Source organism: Trichosurus vulpecula, chromosome 2 (assembly GCF_011100635.1).
Source record: "Trichosurus vulpecula isolate mTriVul1 chromosome 2, mTriVul1.pri, whole genome shotgun sequence".
In the NCBI taxonomy this organism is placed as follows: domain Eukaryota; kingdom Metazoa; phylum Chordata; class Mammalia; order Diprotodontia; family Phalangeridae; genus Trichosurus; species Trichosurus vulpecula.
The window spans coordinates 346,086,718-346,104,065 of NC_050574.1; the positions used below are offsets into that span (position 1 = coordinate 346,086,718).

Here is a 17,348-nt window from a genome sequence, read left to right on the forward strand (position 1 = left end):
CATGTGTCTCCTCCATAGTTCTCTCTCTCTCTCTCTCTCTCTCTCTCTCTCTCTCTCTCTCTCTCTTTTTAATTCTTTACTGTCTCTCTAATTTATAAGATCATTTTAAAACTCATTTTAAAATTCTTGAATAATTTCTTCTAGTAATTCTAAATGATCTTGTAGACAAACTATTTTTCTTTTAGACTTTTCTTGTAGGTATTTGGAGTTAATCTCTAGTTCTGGGCTTGGGTCTTGGGCATCCCTGGCCTCATAGTAACCCTTTTATCTTTTTCTCATTAAGTCATTCTTCTGGTGATTTTCTCTGGGCACCATTGGTGTTTCTGACCTACCTGGAGGTCTGAGGGCTGACTTTGAGATCCTGCCCTCTCTGGGAAACCACATACTGCTAGCCTGGGGAGAAGCAAGTCTGAGTCCCAGATCAGCTCAGGGAATCTCCCCACTGCTATTTTATCTTGGTATGTGGGTGCTGAGTGTGTGCTCCAGGAATGCTTTGGAATATCTGAATTATTGGCCTAGTATGGGGGAGGGATCTGCTCTGGGTGCCGAGTCTATGTTCCAATCCCTTCTGGGAGGTCTCATTACTTCTGGCTTAAGATGAGGATTGAGTCCCTGATCAGCTCTGGCATCTTTGCGATTCCTCTGAACCCTGGGCACTGAATCTATGGTTCCAGCCCACTCCTGCTCCATAGTTCTTGCCCTGATCAGTTGCCAGTAGGTCAGGCTTGTGATCTTGGTCTGAAAACATGGCTCACTCTTTTGATTTGATTGTTTCTGCTTTGAGTTCTTTATCAATATTCAGTCTAGCATTCATCTTGGTTCATTGTTGCTGTAGCTGTTGGGGAAGCTGGGCTCTACTCTTTTCCCTTTCTCTTCCATATTGGCTGGTCTTCAAGCTTCACAGTGCTTTTAATGATCCCAAGCTGTTCCTTGACACACAGTTCCAAATTTTATAACAACCATATTGCTTATATTGTATTGTATATCAGTAAGATATTTTATATCAGTAAGATGTAGAACACCAAAATCTCAAGAGAATCAAAACCTCAGATTTCTCAAAGGAGAATAGGGAACTGTATGGTAAATGTAAGATTATGGCATATTAATGAAACTTGCATTTAACAAGTGGCATAACAAAATTTTTTTTAAACTAGACCAGTGATTTCATCAGCATAAGCATTCACAGGGTAGAACTCTACCAGAGCAGATTGGCACCTCCTCTGCAACCTATTATCTTAGAGAGCTGCCTGGGGCAATGAGAAGTTGTCAGTCAGTAAACAAATATTAAGTACCTACTGTGTTCCAGGTGCTGTGCTAAGGCATGGGGATTCAAAGAAAGATAAAAGACAGTCCCTCATTCTCTAGAAGCTCACAGTATAATGGGAGAGACAACATGTAAACAACTATTTACAAACAAACTATACACAGGATAAATTGGGAATAATCAAAAGAGGGGAGGTAATAGAATTAAATGGCATTGGGAAAGACTTCTTGTAGAAAGTGGGATTTTAGCTGGAACTTGAAAGAAGCCAGGGAAGCCTGGAGGTGGAGGTGAGAAGAGAGAGTGTACCATGTATGGGGGAACAACCAGGGAAAATGCCCAAAATGAGAATTCTGTGTCTTGTTTAACGACAATTGAGGAAACCATTGTTGCTAGATCATAGAGTACATGGGAGGGGGGAAGGTAAGGTGTAAAAAAGACTGGAAAGGTAGGATGGGCCACATTATAAAGGGCTTTGAACACCAGAGAGAGAATTTTCTGTTTGATCCTGAAGGTGATAAGGAGTTTCTTGAGTGGCAGGTGAAGGGTCATCACATGGTCAAACTTTCACTGTAGGAAGATCGCTCTGATACTTCAGTAAGGGATGGACTGGAGTAGGGAAAGACTTGTGACAAGGAGACCAACTAGCAGGCTATTAATGAGAGCAGTATCAGAGGAAAAAGGAATGTATGCATGAGGTATATTGAAGGTAAAATCAACAGGCCTTGGCAACACATTAGATGTGGGGGGTGAGAGAGAATGAGGAGTTAGAGATGACGCCTAGGTTATAAACTTGGGGGACTGGGAAGATGGGTACCCTGAACAATAATAGTGAATTTAGGAAGAGAGGAGGGTTTGGGGGGAAGGATAATGAGCTCAGTTTTGGACAAATGGAATTCAAGATGACTATGGGACATCTATCCAATCAGCAGTTAGAGGTGGGACTTTGAAGGTCAGCAGAGATTTTAGGGGTGGGTAAGTAGATTTGAGAACCATCAGAGTAGAGATGATAATAGAATTCATTGAAGCTGATAGAATCACCAAGTGAAATAGTATAGAAGGAGAAAAGAAGAGGGCCCAGGACAGAGCTCTGTGGAATACTTCATTGGTGGGTGTGACTTGGATGAAGATCCAGCAAAGGAAACTGAGAAGGAACAATCAGATAGGTAGAAGAAGAGCTGGGAGAGAGTATTGTCATAAGAAAAACCTAGAAAGAAGAGAGTAACAAGGAGAAGGGGATGATTGACAATGCTAAAGGCTTGGGGGGGGTGGTTCTAAAAGAATAAGAACTGAGAAAAGACCAGTGGATTTGGCAAATAATAGATCATTAACATCTTTGGAAAGAACAGTTTTGGTTGAACAATGAAGTCAGAAGCTAGACTATATAAAGTCAAGAAGAGAGTGAGAGAAAAGAAAATGGAGACCCCTACTGTATACAGCCCTCTCAAGTTTAGCCACAAAAGGGAGTCAAGATATGAGATAATAACTAGTGAGGAAGAATGGATCAAATGAGAGACTTTTAGGGATAGGGGAGAGAAGGGTATGTTCATAAGCTGTAGGGAAGCAGCCAGTAGACCAGGAGAGACTGAGGATAAGTGAGTGGAGGTGGTAGAGGAGGCAATTTGCAGAAAAAGATGGGATGGAAGAGGATCATCTGTGCAGGTAGAGGCATTTGCCTTGGCAAGAAAAAGGACCACCTCTTTATGTGAGACAGGGAGGAAGAAGGAGAGAGTGGCAGAAGGTATCTGGGAGATGTGAGATCAGGAGATAGGGAAGGAGAGAGCTCTTGAAGAATGGCTTAGATTTTTTCAGTGAAATGTGAAGCAAGGTTATCTGAAAGGACAGAGGGAGGGAGAGCCATGGGTAGATTTGAGGAGGGATGAAAAGGTTTGGAAGAATCATAGTGATGAGTGGGATAGTGGGTTAATTAGGGAGGTGTAGAAGGATTGCCTCCCAGCAATGAGGGCCCATTTGAGGTTATAGAACATAAATTTGTAGTGGACCAGTGAGCACAGTTTTGTGATTTTGTTCAGCTTAGTTCAACAATGCAAGTATCAAAACAGGTAGCATCAGTGGTGGGAGTCATCCCAGGTTGAGGCTTGCCAGGGCAAGATGGGTGATATACTATCTTTTCGCCACCAAGAAGAGGAAAGTGTAGACTTGGGCTGGTTTACCAAGGGGTCAGGATGTAGAAGGGAGTAGAGTGTAGCTAATACAGGGGTGGTGGCCCAGGTAAGAACTGAGGGGTTGAAGGATTGGAGGTCACAGTGTGGATGAAGAACAGGGGTTGAGATTGCCAGACAGATGGAGTGAGAGAATGAAGGGATGGAGGAGTAACTGGTCATGGGAAGTGAATAAGCTGAAAAAGGTGATATCGGGGTGTTTGAGGGAGAGTGTATAGATATAAATATGTTGAAGTCCCCTTATTTGAAGGCAGGAGTTATAAGGAGGAGAGAAAAACTGTGAACTAGGAACTGAATTCATTGAGGAAGGAGGGGGAGTTTCCTAGAGGTCTGCAGACAAACAGCTACCAGGAGAGGGACTGAGTTCAGTGACTTAACAAACTCAGGGGCTCCCTATTGACTCTAGAATCAAATGCTATTTAATTTTTAATCTCATCCTTTAAAATTTTTTGTATACTTTTTATGGTGAAAATAATTGTTGCTACAATAGTATGTGTCTCATATATAAATAATAAATATGTACATATTGATTTATACATGTGCATAAGTATGCGGTATTTAAATATACTGGGCCTACAGTCAGGAAGATTCTTCCTGAGTTCAAATCTAGCCTCAGACACTTACTAGCTGTGTGACTCCGAGCAAGTCACTTAACCCTGTTTTGTTTTGGGTTTTTTTTTTGGTAGTTATTTAGTATTTAATTTTTCCCTTGTTACATGTAAAAGCAAATTCTAACATTTATTTTTAAAACTTGGAGTTCCAAATTTTCTCCCTTCCTCCTTCCCCAAGCCCCAGCCCACATTGAGAAGGCGAGCAATTCCATATAGGTTATATATGTATAGAATGCAAAACTTATCCATAATAGTCATGTCATGAAAGAAAACATAGACAAAAAAAAACCTCAAGAAAAATAAAGTTAGAAAAAGTGTGCTTCAATCTGTATTCAGACACCATCAGTTCTTTCTCTGCGGATAGATAGCATTCTTCATCCTAAATCCTTCAGTTGTCATGGATCATTGTACTGCTGAGAATAGCTAAGTCATTCACAGCTGATCATCTTACCATATTGTTGTTACTCTGTACCTAGTACATTCACTCTGCATCAGCCCACATAAGTCTTTCCAGGTTTTTCTGAGAACATCCTGTACAATAGAGTTCCCTCATAACTACATACTGCGACTTGTTCAGCCATTCCCTAATTGATGTGCATCCCCTCAATTTCTAATTCTTTACCCCCAGAAAAGAGCTGCTATAAATATTTTTGTACATATAGGTCCTTTTCATTTTCGTATTGCTAGGTTTTATAGCCCTCTGGGCATAGTTCCAAATTGCTCTATAGAATGGTTTAATCAATTCACAACTCCAACAACAGTACGTTAATACCTCATTTTTCCCACATCCCCTCCAACATTTGTCATTTATCTTTTCTGTCTTATTACCTAATCTAATAGGTATGAGGTAGTACCTCAGAATTGTTTTAATTTGCATTTCTCCAATCAATTGTGACTTAGAATATTTTTTTTCATATGGCTATAAATAGCCTTAATTACTTCATCTGAAAACTGATGATATCTTTTGATCATTTATCAATTGGGGAATGGCTCTTATTTTTATAAATTTGTACAGTTCTCTGTATGTTAGAGAAATGAGACCTTTATCAAAGAAACTTGCTTCAAATTTTTTTTCACAGTTACTATTGCTAATTGTATTTCCCTCTATCCTATTCTCCCTACCCCCATTTATTCTATTCTCTCTCTCCTTTCACCCTGTTCCTCCTCAAAAGTGTTTTGTTTTTGACTACCCCTTCCCCCAATCTGCCCTCCCTTCTATCACACAGCCTGCCTTTCTCTTATCCCCTTCCCCTTTTATTTTCCTGTAGGGTAAGAGATTTCTATTTCCCACTGTGTATCTTATTTCCCAGTTACATGTAAAGAAGATTTTTAACATTCATTTTTAAAAATTTGAGTTCCAAATTCTCTCCCTTCCTCTCTCCCCACCCCCGACTTAAACCTGTGTGCCTCAGTTTCTTCACCTATAAAATGAATTGGAGAAGGAAATGGCAAACCACTCCAGTATGTTTACCAAGAAAACCCCAAATGGGGTCACAAAGAGTCGGACACAAACAAAAAATGACTGAACAACGGCTAATTTAAATATGTAGCATACTCAAAAGTGTAGTCATGATAGGGGTGCATGAGTAAAAAGTTTGGAGTCTGGTGCATAGTAAAGGGCAGTTCTAATAGACCCTACCTTTAGAGACATTTTTATCTGGCAAAGCTCAGGGCAACTATAATGTAATACAGCAAATATTTGTTAAGTGTAACTGTAGCCTAGAAAAATGGAGTGTATAAAATTTATGTAAGAAATGGTCCCAGTCTTTAAGGAGTTTTGTTACCAGTCAGAAGGCTCAGGGAAGGCTTCATAAAAGAGTTGGGCTTTGTAGAAATTCAACAAACTAAGAGAAAAACTCAAGGATAAGGAATAGCCTGAGCAAATGTGCCAAGCTGTAAGAATATTACTCATACTGAGGAGGACAGAGATATCTATTTCCTTTTTTTTTTTTGAGGGGGAAAGGCAGGGCAATTGGGGTTAAGTGACTTGCCCAAGGTCATACAGCTAGTAAGTGTGTCAAGCATCTGAGGTCAGATTTGAACTCAGGTCCTCCTGACTCCTGGGCCGGTGCTCTACTCACTGCACCACCTAGCTGCCCCAAGATCTATTTTCTTTGTGAAGCCTTGACCACATTATTCTTGTTATCTATCATTTATTTTAAAAGCATATTAGTAATCGGTGTAATTATTTTTCATTTTCTCTAAGCATTTTTACTGTATCTGAACATCTCTTCCCTCTTATCTCACTTTTTTTAAAATATTAGATGAAAAATTAATTATAAAACTCTTATCTATCCCTATCCCTAAGGGATGTATAACTAAGATGAGGCCACTGGAGTTTTGTTTAAGGATTTTGAAATGTAGAGTGTGCTGATAGCATTTATACTCTTTCAGTAGATAGAAACAACTGAGTTTAGCACCTAGTTAACAAAAATAATTTGTAAAAATAAGAAATTGGCATATGGCATACTTCCTACCCCTGCTGCCACACCAAAGGCACCTAGCCTTGCCTTTCCCTTTTCCCTCCCCCTCATTGGACTCCCATTAGCCTCTTAGTGACACAGATTTCTGTCTGTCCCCTAAATACCATTATGGGGGCAGTATCCGAGGCTTGTTCTCTCTTTTCAGCCTTGTCCTAAAATCGGATCTCTCTACCCAGCATCTACCCTCACTCTTGAATTTACCTTCAAAAGCTGATTTGAGTATGCCTTTTATCCTGCTTGCCTCAGGGTATATTTGGGGGGCACTAAAATTTCTATTTACTATTCTGCCTACCCCTTTTGTATTACAGGTTATTTCACAGTAACCATAAACCACTTTTAAATACATTTTTATGACTTATTCCAATAAAACAATTACCCTTTTCAATAAGTTAGAATCTTAATGGCCCTATACTTCTAGCAAGAGAATTAAGCTGAGGGGAATATATAAGATGATTCAGGATAGCACAGTATGAAAGAATGGGTTGCAACTAGGATGGACGTGTGTTTTATATGATCTTTTTATGAACATAAAACTGAGTTTCAGCACTTTGATGCTTTATTATCTAGAAAACAACAATTGGCAACAGATTTCAACCGGACGAGAATTCTAAGACACTACTTTACACAATGGCAATACTTATATAGAAAAGAAACTGGAAGGAGGCAGCTAGAATTGAAAAAAGAAGAAACTCGGAAGAAAATGGATGAGTTGCTGAAGGCAGCATCCCTGGGGAAACTTAGTTCAAATGAATCTTGTGACATTAGAAATGGGGAGAAAAGAAAGTCCCAAAATTCATCTACAAGAAAAGAGGAGGTATTTTTCTTTTGCTTATTTATTCTGTTTTTTTTTTACATTTAAATTCTGCCCTTATGTGACAGGTGTGTATTGTACCTGGAAGTGCAGGTCAGTTACCTTAGGAAATCCTTTCGACGTTTAACAAAAGATTCCAGATTGCTTTGTCTAGTTCTCTTTAAAATGAAAGCGGTCTTGTTTAAGGTGTTAAAATTGTTTAAGGTATTTTAATTCACTGAAAACATTGGTAAATCGTTCATTTCTTGGACTTAAATGTCTCCAAAAAACTGAAACCAAGAAGAGAAAATTTCATCGACATAGGTTAATGCTGTCAAAAAAATAAGGCAAATGAAAATAAAAGGTTATAATGTTCTACATGGGTAACCAAAGAAACCATAATATTCCTCTAGATGAAGAATATAACTCACACCATTGAGAATATGGAATCTTTAGAGTTTCATTAATTATGTAATTATAGGAACTGGTTTACTAAGAACACTTAAGTATGCTAAGAACATTGTGCCTTAAAAATGTTCAAAATTATCAGTTGGATGACGGGTGATTTTCTCTAATTAAGCCAGATTGCTTGGCCTTGTATTATTAAGAACAATCTGTACCATTATGGTTTTTTTTTAATTCTTAACATTACAACTAAAAAAAGTCACCATAATCCAAAAGAAATCTTGTGGCTGTACTTCAAGCTTTTACTCAATCTTGCTGAGTTAATAATATATCATTACCACAGAATTTAAAAGAGCCTTAAAACACAAACTCAGCTTGTTGCTAAATTATGAGAACAGGTGTCACTATTCCTAGGAATAACTGTCCTCTGACATTTCTGAAATGAAAGTTACATGCAAAGGTCTGAATCACATGGTAAACTTCCACATAGCACATCTTTTTACCTCATTTGGATCTTTAGAAAAGACCTCATCAAAATTATTTTTAAGCACTGGGCCTGGCAGCAGAATGATTAGAAACTCACTCTTCATGTAAGGCAGTTTATTGCCTCCCGCCTCTCTCCCACTACCGCAGAGGGCAGACACAAAAGCTGATCAGACATTGGACCATGTGGAAACAAAGCATTTCAGAAAGACAACTTTAATTACAAGATTATTTTGGCAGTAGATAGGTTCACTAGGGAGATTTTCTTTCCTTCCCTTCCACCCTCTTCCTGGAACTAAATCTTAAAGCTCCAAGCCTTTGAATGAGATAGCACATGTAAAGGTGTTTGACACACATAAAGCACCGTGAGAGCATACTATTAAATACCATGGTTACATGATAGGCATGCTGAGTTAGCCACCTCTGGCTGAAAAACGTTCGATTCAGGAGAATGGGGAGGGAGTGTGATAGAATGAAAAGAATTCTAGATTTGGAGTTAGAGGACCGGGCTTGAAATTTTGGCTTTGTCACAGGCTACAAGACTTTGAGCAAGTCTTCAACCCCTCAGGGCCTCATTTTCTTCATTTGTAGAGTGAAGACATTACACCTGAACAATGTCTAAGCTTCCTTCCCTTTCTAAATCTGCAATTTTAAGTCTGCAGACTCCAGTTGACCCCCAAACTTTAGACACATCTCATTCCTGAGGACTCTCATTCCCCAAGAATGTCAGCCTACTTTATGGTAAATTTGTAATGTTTCAGTAGCTTCATTTGCCCCCACCCCAATTTTGACATGCTGTTGTACTTGAATGATTCATTAATTCCTTAGAATCCCTTGCCCCATTAAATTTATGGCATTCCCAACCTGTGAATCCTCATTTTGTGTAACTCCCGCCATCTGATTTCTTAACTCTGGTTCCAGGACTGCTGAGCATCAACAGGGAAAATTGCAGAAGGAAGATGACGTCACCTACTACACCTTCATGTCATATAACCTCATCTGGGCCCTTGCTCCTGCTCCGCAGTCCTCTTACTCTGCCTTTGTGGACTCTGTGACTCATTCCCCACACTTCCTGTTCCAAAATTCTTCCTTTCCAACTTAAGCCTCCCCTCCCCATCTGTCACATTTAGAGCAGACAACTTCACTGAGAAAACCAAGGCAATCCCCAGCCTACTTCCTCCCATCTTCAAAACTTCTCGAAATCTTCACCCGCTCCTTCTTTTCCTTTGGTCATAGAAAAAATTGTACTTCTGGGTTTTTTTTACGAACACTTTAAACCCCTTCCTTCTTATCTCCTCTTTCCAGAAGCTATCTCTTCTCTTTCATGGATCTTCAATACTTCCTTCACCACTGGCTGTGCTCACCAACATGCTTAGGTTTTTCCATACTTTAAAAAGTCTTCCCTTGACCCTTCCTAGCCCAATCAGCCACTGCCCCATTTTCCTTCTTACTACCGAACTTCTTGAAAAACGTTGCCTCTGCCAAAACTTCTTCATCACTTGCTTTTTCTTCAGCCTCTTGCAATCTGGCTTCTTGCACCCTGCAGTCTGCTGAAGCTTCTTTCACTGAAGACATCCTGATCACCAGCTTCAGTGACCTTTTTTCATTTCTCAAATGCCTTAATCTCTTGGCAGCTCTTAAAACTGATGCATTTTGAAGGCACCCTCATGGAGTGGTAAGAATGCTGAACTTAGATGCAGGAGAGACCTGCAGTTGAATCCCATCTCTGCCACTTACTGGCTGTGTGACCCCAAGAAAGTTACTTCATCTCTGTAAACCTCAGTTTCCTCATCTGTAACGTAGGAGTGATATTCATTAGTATTACTGTAGTATCCTCTCCAGCTTGTGATGAGATTTAAATACGATCATACATAGAAAACATTTTGTGAACCTTAAAGTGCCATGAAAATATCAGCTACTAATAATCATTCCTTCCTCCTTCCTGGATATTGTCTCTCTTTACTTAACTTCAGAGATACCACACTGTCTTGGTTCTTTTCCAGTCTCTCGAACCACTCCTCTGTCTCCTTTACTGAATTCCTGTTTCTGAACCCTTAATGTGGTTGTTCCCCAAGGGTCTGTACTTTGTGCTTTTTTCTTTTTTCTCTGCAGTCTCCCCCTTGGCAAACTATTCATTCCACAGTTTCAATTCCCACATGTAAGCAGATAATGTATGTATGTATGTGTGTGTGCATGTATATATGTATGATTATGTGTGCATACACATATTTACAGAGAGAGAGGTTTTACAAAGTCAATAATATTATGATCTAAGGGTGGAGTCCTTTCAGAACTGTGGGCAGATCAGGTGAGGGAGCAAGAACTTGGAAATGAAAGAGTAGTGATAAGCTCCTTCCCCATGGCAGGATACCAGGCTAGAAATCTGGTGGAATGGTACCCACTCTCCACACCTCAGCAACAGGAAACTAGAAAGATAGTCTTCTGTTGTTGAGAGAAGATATGTGTGTGTATGTGTATGTATGTATGTATGCGCATATATATGCAATAGAAAGGTCAGGCTGTAGATGTGTGCGTGTATGTGTATGTGTATGTATACACACGCACACATCTACAGCCTGACCTCTCTGCTGCACTCCACACTTGTAGCTCCAACTACCTCAGGATATTTTCATGTTGATATTCTACTTGCATCTCAAACTCTGCATAACTCAAATTTCAACATGCTTAGAGGAGGGAGCCTTCCATCTTGACATACACATCTCCTGCCTGTTTTGCATGGGTATACTACCTAATCTCTAACTTCCCTTAGGATTGTGACTTGGAGAGGTGGCCACCATCCTATTCTGTGTTTCTCCTGCCTGATCTCTCCAGGCTTATGTGGGAAAGGGAAGAGCACTATTCCGTTTTACCAGTTACCCATTATCAAGGTATAGTGAAAGAGTGCCATTCCATCCAATTTCCAGCCTGGTTTCCTGCCTTGAGGAAGGAGACTATCACCATTCATTCCTTCTGTGTCAAGTTCTTGCTCCCTCACCTGAACTGCCCGAGGCTCTGAAAGGACTCCACCCTTAGGTCATATTTTGACTTTGAAAATCTCTCTAAATTTTTCACTTAATTATTAACAAACTTCCAACTGGTCATACCCTCCATATCCCAGTGATTCTGAGCCCCTATAGGTCATCATCCAAACCACATTCCCCATCCCAATTCCTTATTCCCAACCTCAACCTCCTCCCCAAAGTCCCAGACAGACACTACCCATACCTTCAGATGTGTCCTCTTGAATGCCTACTTACTAAGAAACAAACTTGATTTCTTCATAAATCTCTTTCCTTTCCCATTCTTTCCATCTTTTGGCTCTACTGAGACCTGGCTTCCTCCTAATGACATAGCTTCCCTGGCCCTTTCCAGCACTGGCTGTACTTTTGCTCATTCCCCTCAAGTCATCGGGTTATTCCTTGTTCCTCATTGCCACTTTCAGCTTTTCTCCTTATCACCATCAGTCAGTAACCTCTCCCTCTTTGAGGTCCATACTTACTACCCAATACCTGCTACCGTACCTACTCTCCATACCTACTACCCAATCACAATCCTGGTGGCTGTTGTCTTCAGACATCTGAGACAATGAGTTCAGTACCTGACTCACAGTCTTTCTCTCCTCCTCAGCTTCCTCATACTAGGGAATTTCAACATATATATTGATATACTCTCAAACACCTGAACATCCAAATTCCTCAACCTACTGATTTCCCACCTCAGGCACCCACAAAGTTGATGGTACCTTTGATCTTCCAGTCACCCACAAATGCACCTCCTCCATGTTTGTGGACTCTGAAATTCCCTTATCTCATCACAGTCTATTAGTTTTTTCATCAAGGCTATGCCTTCTTGTACCAAACTCTGCTCGCCCTCCACACTGCAACCTCTAATCCCTCAGACCCTCAGCTCTCTCTTAGGCCATCACCCCTGCACTAGCCATACTCTCCTCCTTTCCCCATTGTGACCCCTTGGTGAACCAGTTCAACATTCCTTTTAAATCCCTTGCCCCTTTATCATATCATCAATTGTGCCCTGTCAAGCCTCAGCCTCGGATGACTCCCATAATTCACTGCCTTCATTCCTACACAGGTGTTGCTGAATGAAGCTGGAGAAAATCATGTAACCATTCTACCTGGGTCCATTACAAAATTTATGTTACATAACATCAACTAGGCCCGCATTACTCCTAGGAAATCTTTCTATACTTCCATAATTAACTCACTATTCTGTTGATACTGGCTCTCCCAAACATTTCTTTCTCTCCCAAAACATACTACGACTACTCCTCTCCACACTCAGCTGAGAACCTTGCCCCATATTTTAAATGGCATTTTTTTCAATTACATGTAAAAACAATCTTTAACATTCTATTTTTATATAGGATATCGAGTTCCAAATTTTCTCCCTCCCTCCCCTTCTTCCTCCCTAAGATGGTAAACAATTTGATATGTTATAGCTGTGCAATCATGTAAAATATGTATCTGTATTAGTCATGTTGTAAAAGAAGAAACAGAACAAAAGGAAAAAAAAACACCAAAAAATAAAATAAAAGTAATATGCTTTGATCTTTCTTCAGACTCCATCAGTTCTTTCTCTGGATGTAGATAGCATTTTCCATCCCAAGTCTTTTGGGCTTGTCTTGGAATCATTGTATTGCTGTGAAGAGCTAAGTCAGTCATAGCTGATCATCTCACAATGTTCTTGCCTGATATTTTAGTGAAAAAATTGAAGTCATTCACTAAGAGCTCCTTATCTCCTATCACTCATATGCCTTCTTGCTGCTATCTCCTCCTTCACCTATGTCTCACAAAATGAATGGTGTTTTTCTTGGCTGAAATTAACCCTTCTACATGCACGAGCAATCCCATTCCATACCATCTTGTCCAGCAGATTTCTCTCTCTGTCATCCCCATTCTCTTATCTTCAGTGTCTCCCTGTCTACTCTGCTTCTCTACTGCCTATAAAAGATAGCTATGTTTAAAAAATCCCTCAATTCACCCATTTCCACTATTGTTCTATATCTCTCCTGACTTTTATGGCTAAAACTGAGAATGCTGTCTAGAGTAGGTACCTTCACTTCCTCTCCTCTTAACCCTCTACAATCTGGCTTCTGATTTCATTATTCAGTTGAAACTCCTCCTTCCAAGGTTACCAGTGGTCTCTTAATTATCAAACCTATTGGCCTTTTCTCCAGCCTCGTCCTTCTTGACTCCTCTGAAACATCTGACACTATCACTCTCTTCTCCTTGATACTTCCTCTCTGTCTTGTGACATCACTCTCTTTTGGTTCTCCTACCTATCTGACCACTCCTTCTTGGTCTCCTTTGCTAGATCTTCATCCAAGTCATGTCTGTTGATCTTGGGGGTCCCACAGGGCTCTATCCTGGACCCTCTTCTCCTTTTATACTACTTCACGTAATGATCTCATCAGCTCCCATGGATTTAATGATCGTCTCTGTACTAATGATTCTCAAATCTACTTATCCATCCTAAACTCTGTGCTGATTTCCAGTCTCGATTTTAAGCTACCTTTTAGACATTTCAAACTATCCAATTTTAACTATTCTGTAGACAAACAACATGTCCAAAACAGAATTCATTATCTTTCCCCAAAAACCATCCCCACTTTCAGACTTCCCTGTTACTATCAAAGGTCCCACTATCCAGTACCCCAGGTTTGGAACCTTGGTGTCATCCTCAGCTCCTCACTCTCTCTTAACCCCCATTTCCAATCTGTTGCCAAGGCCCATTGATTTTACCTTTGCATAGTCTTTCAAATAAATCCCCTTAATCCTCTAATACTGCTACCAGTATGGTTCAGACCCTCATCTCCTCAAGCCTAGCCCATTGCAATAATCTGCTGGTTGTTCTACCTGCCACAGATCTCTCGCTACACCAGTCTATTGTCCATTTGGCCACCGAAATGATTTTCCTATACAGATCTGACCTGTTACCTGCACCCCCCCCACCCCCTGCTCAGTAGTGTCCAGTGGTTCCCTATCACCTCCAGAATTAAGTATAAAATCTGGTATTCAAAGCCCTTCATCCCTGCCCCTTTCTACCTCTCTAGTCTTTTTTATATTCTAGACCCCACCACATACTCTTTGACCCAGTGACACTAGCCTTCTTCCTTGTTTCTCAAACAAGACACTCCATCTCCTGACTCCAGGCATTTTCATGGGTGTCCCACATGCCTGGAATATTCTCCCTCCTCATCTCCACCTCCTGGCTGCCTTCAGGTCCCACAAAAATCCTACCTTCTGTAGGAAACCATTATAATACCTCTTATGTCTCATGCCTCCCCTCTGTTATTTCCTAATTTTAGTTTAACTATATGATGTTTGTACATAGTTTTTTTATATGTTTTCTCCCCCATTAGATTATGAACTCTTCAAGGATTTTGCCTTTCTATATATCCCCAGCACTTAGCACGGTGTTTGGCACACAGTAGGTGCTTAATAAATGCTTATCGACTGACCTCACTTAAACCTATTATGTCTTCCAATTTTGCTATTTCTCGGTGGGACCATCATTCCATCCTGTCTCCCATGTTCATAATATTTGATCCTTTCCTCTCCTTCAGCTTCTTATTTCCAGTCAGTTATTGAATCCTATAGAGTCCATCTCTGAAATAATCTCTTCCATCATTCCTTCCCCCCTACTGTTTCCACTATTGCCACTCCCCTGCTACAGGTCCTCATTACTAGCCACCAGGAATATTACAGCTGCCTCCTAATACATCTTCTGCCTCTATTTTCTCCCCTTTCCTTCTAATCTGTCTTTCACACTGCTGTCAGGATAAGCTTTATTAAACACAGCTCTGATCTTGTCACTTTTCAGCTCAAAAATTTTCAGTGCCTTCCTATCCAGAACCTCTGGGTAAAGCTTACAATCCTTTGTCTGATGTTCAAGGTCCTGGACGGTCTGGCACCGCCCTATCACCCCAGGCTTCACTCTTGTTCTCTCCTCCATCTTCTCTGTTCCCCAGCCAAACTGGAGTACTCTCAGCCACCAAAGACACCTTGTCTTGTCTCCATGCCTTCTGTCACATTGCTCCCAATGCCTTCAGTAATTCAACAGGTGAATTAGTATCTAGCTTTTAAAGTGTAACTCAAACGCCATCACTTCTATGAAGGCTTCCCTTCTTCTTCTGGGTCAGTAATAGACTTCCCCTCTAGCCCTTTGGTTTGTGAAGCACTTATATTATCCAGGTATTGTGTAGTAATAGTTACCCATATTTTTATCTTATTTCCCCTCCTAGACTGCAAGGTCCTTAGAGGTAGGAACAGTGTTTTAGCTAAGCTTTTTAATTCCACAGCCTACACAAGAGATATTTAGCAAATGTGTGTTGAATGAATGAACATTAGAACCAAAAAGCAAAGTGATATTTGATTTGCTAAGATATTTTTAGTTTTAAAATATTTTAGAGGAAAAATCATTAAATTACCAATTTACTGCCAAATACCAGTCACCATACGACACCTTCAGACCTGGCACTATGATGACAATGGGGTAATCCACTTAATAAAACTCCAGAGACTTTGTATATGGAGGTAACTCATCTCATCCCCTCATGTCCCGTGCCAAAACAAATAAGTACAAGTATCAGTTTTGATTGAATGTATCCTTTTTCGTATGTGAAGGTGACACCACAACTGACCTGGGAACAGATTTGCAATGATCCATCTGTATTCTCCTGTGCCCCTTTTGTAGCTATTATTTTAACAATGGCCTGCCCAGGATTAGGGAGACAGAGAAAGCCGACTGGGGTCAACGGTACGACCTGGGAGACAGTGGGATGGAGCTAAAGGCGAGTGCTCTGTAGCTTCTGAACAAAGCGAATCCTCCTAGCCTAAATGTGTTATCTCATTAGTGTCCAGTGAACTTCAATGCATTCTTCCCTTTCAGGTGCCTGTGACTGTTTCCCAGGAGAAGCCTTCTGGGAGTGATGGCTGTATAACCAGTCCTCCTTTATGCAAAAAACCCAAGTCTGTCTTCCAAGTACCCATGCAACAAGCCCTTCAGAACTCACTGGAGCTCCCCCAGTCTAAGACCCCAAGTTGTGAGTCCTTGCATCAGATTTGCAGCAGTCAGCAATCCAGAACTCCCAGCCAGAAACCTATGTGCCCTTACATGGGCCATTTCCACAACCGCCACATTTTCCAGCAACAAGTGATTGAAGAGCAAAAGAAGAAACTCCAGGAACAACAGAAAATGATCCTTGAGCTGCAGGAAAATCAGAGGCTAAGGGAAGCAAGAGAAGAGGCGGAGCGGGCCACGGCAGTGACTGCAGCCCTCAACCGGCTGATGTCAAACCCCAGAGAGGAGAAGATGAAGAAGGGGTGCCACATCATTCCAAAGTAGGTCAGATAATTAGGCCACAACCCAACTAGGCCACTTGGGTTCTGACTAGAGTCTGGTTTTAGTTTGTGATGTTTCTGTCTGCAGACTCTCCTCTTTCTTTGGAATTTTTGGGAGAAACAAATGCCCTTGTCTTTTCCCAGAACCTCAGAATTCATGCTCTCCTCCCTACTTTTTTCCCCTTCTTCCCTCTCTCTGTCCCTCCCTTCTCTTGGACTGGCACCTACTTTGAGAAGCCCAGTTAGACTAAGTAACAGAAGACTATATCCAGCAGGCCCAAATGTATAGTTGACATAGGTGTCTCTCTATGATGAATCTGTCCTCCAGTTAGCTTGCCTGACATGCTTACTTATGACAGATACGTATACTGTGAAATAGAAGGACCGTAACTTGCTCTTATTGTTTCTATTTATGTTTAGAGGCTGAAAAAAAGTAGAGCAGAATATATTCTCTCTCTCTCTCTCTCTCTCTCTCTCTCTCTCTCTCTCTCTCTCTCTCTCTCTTTTTGGAGGCAATCGGGATTAAGTGACTTGCCCAGGATTACATAACTAGTGAGTGTCTGAAGTCGGATTTGAACTCAGGTCAGGACCAGCATTCTATCCACCGCACCACCTAGCTGCCCCCAGAATATATTCTAAATGACATAATCCCTGGGCTCTATTACCTGCCTCAATCTGTGGATTGAGATCCAGAATAACTCGTCTATAATAACTCTACAGACTTGTCCTGTTGAACCATACGAGGACACTAAGATCCCTCTAACAACCATTG

At 40.8% G+C, this 17,348-nt stretch overlaps 1 protein-coding gene across 1 annotated transcript in view; it reads left to right on the plus strand.

The window, feature by feature from the left end:
- CCDC191 (coiled-coil domain containing 191) overlaps positions 1 to 17,348 on the plus strand; it is a 108,973-nt gene that overhangs the window by 58,506 nt on the left and 33,119 nt on the right. Inside the window, exons 9-10 of the mRNA XM_036745835.1 lie at positions 7,106 to 7,352; positions 16,125 to 16,576. Of these exons, the coding sequence (XP_036601730.1) occupies positions 7,106 to 7,352; positions 16,125 to 16,576 (699 nt within the window). The remainder of the gene's footprint in view (positions 1 to 7,105; positions 7,353 to 16,124; positions 16,577 to 17,348) is intronic.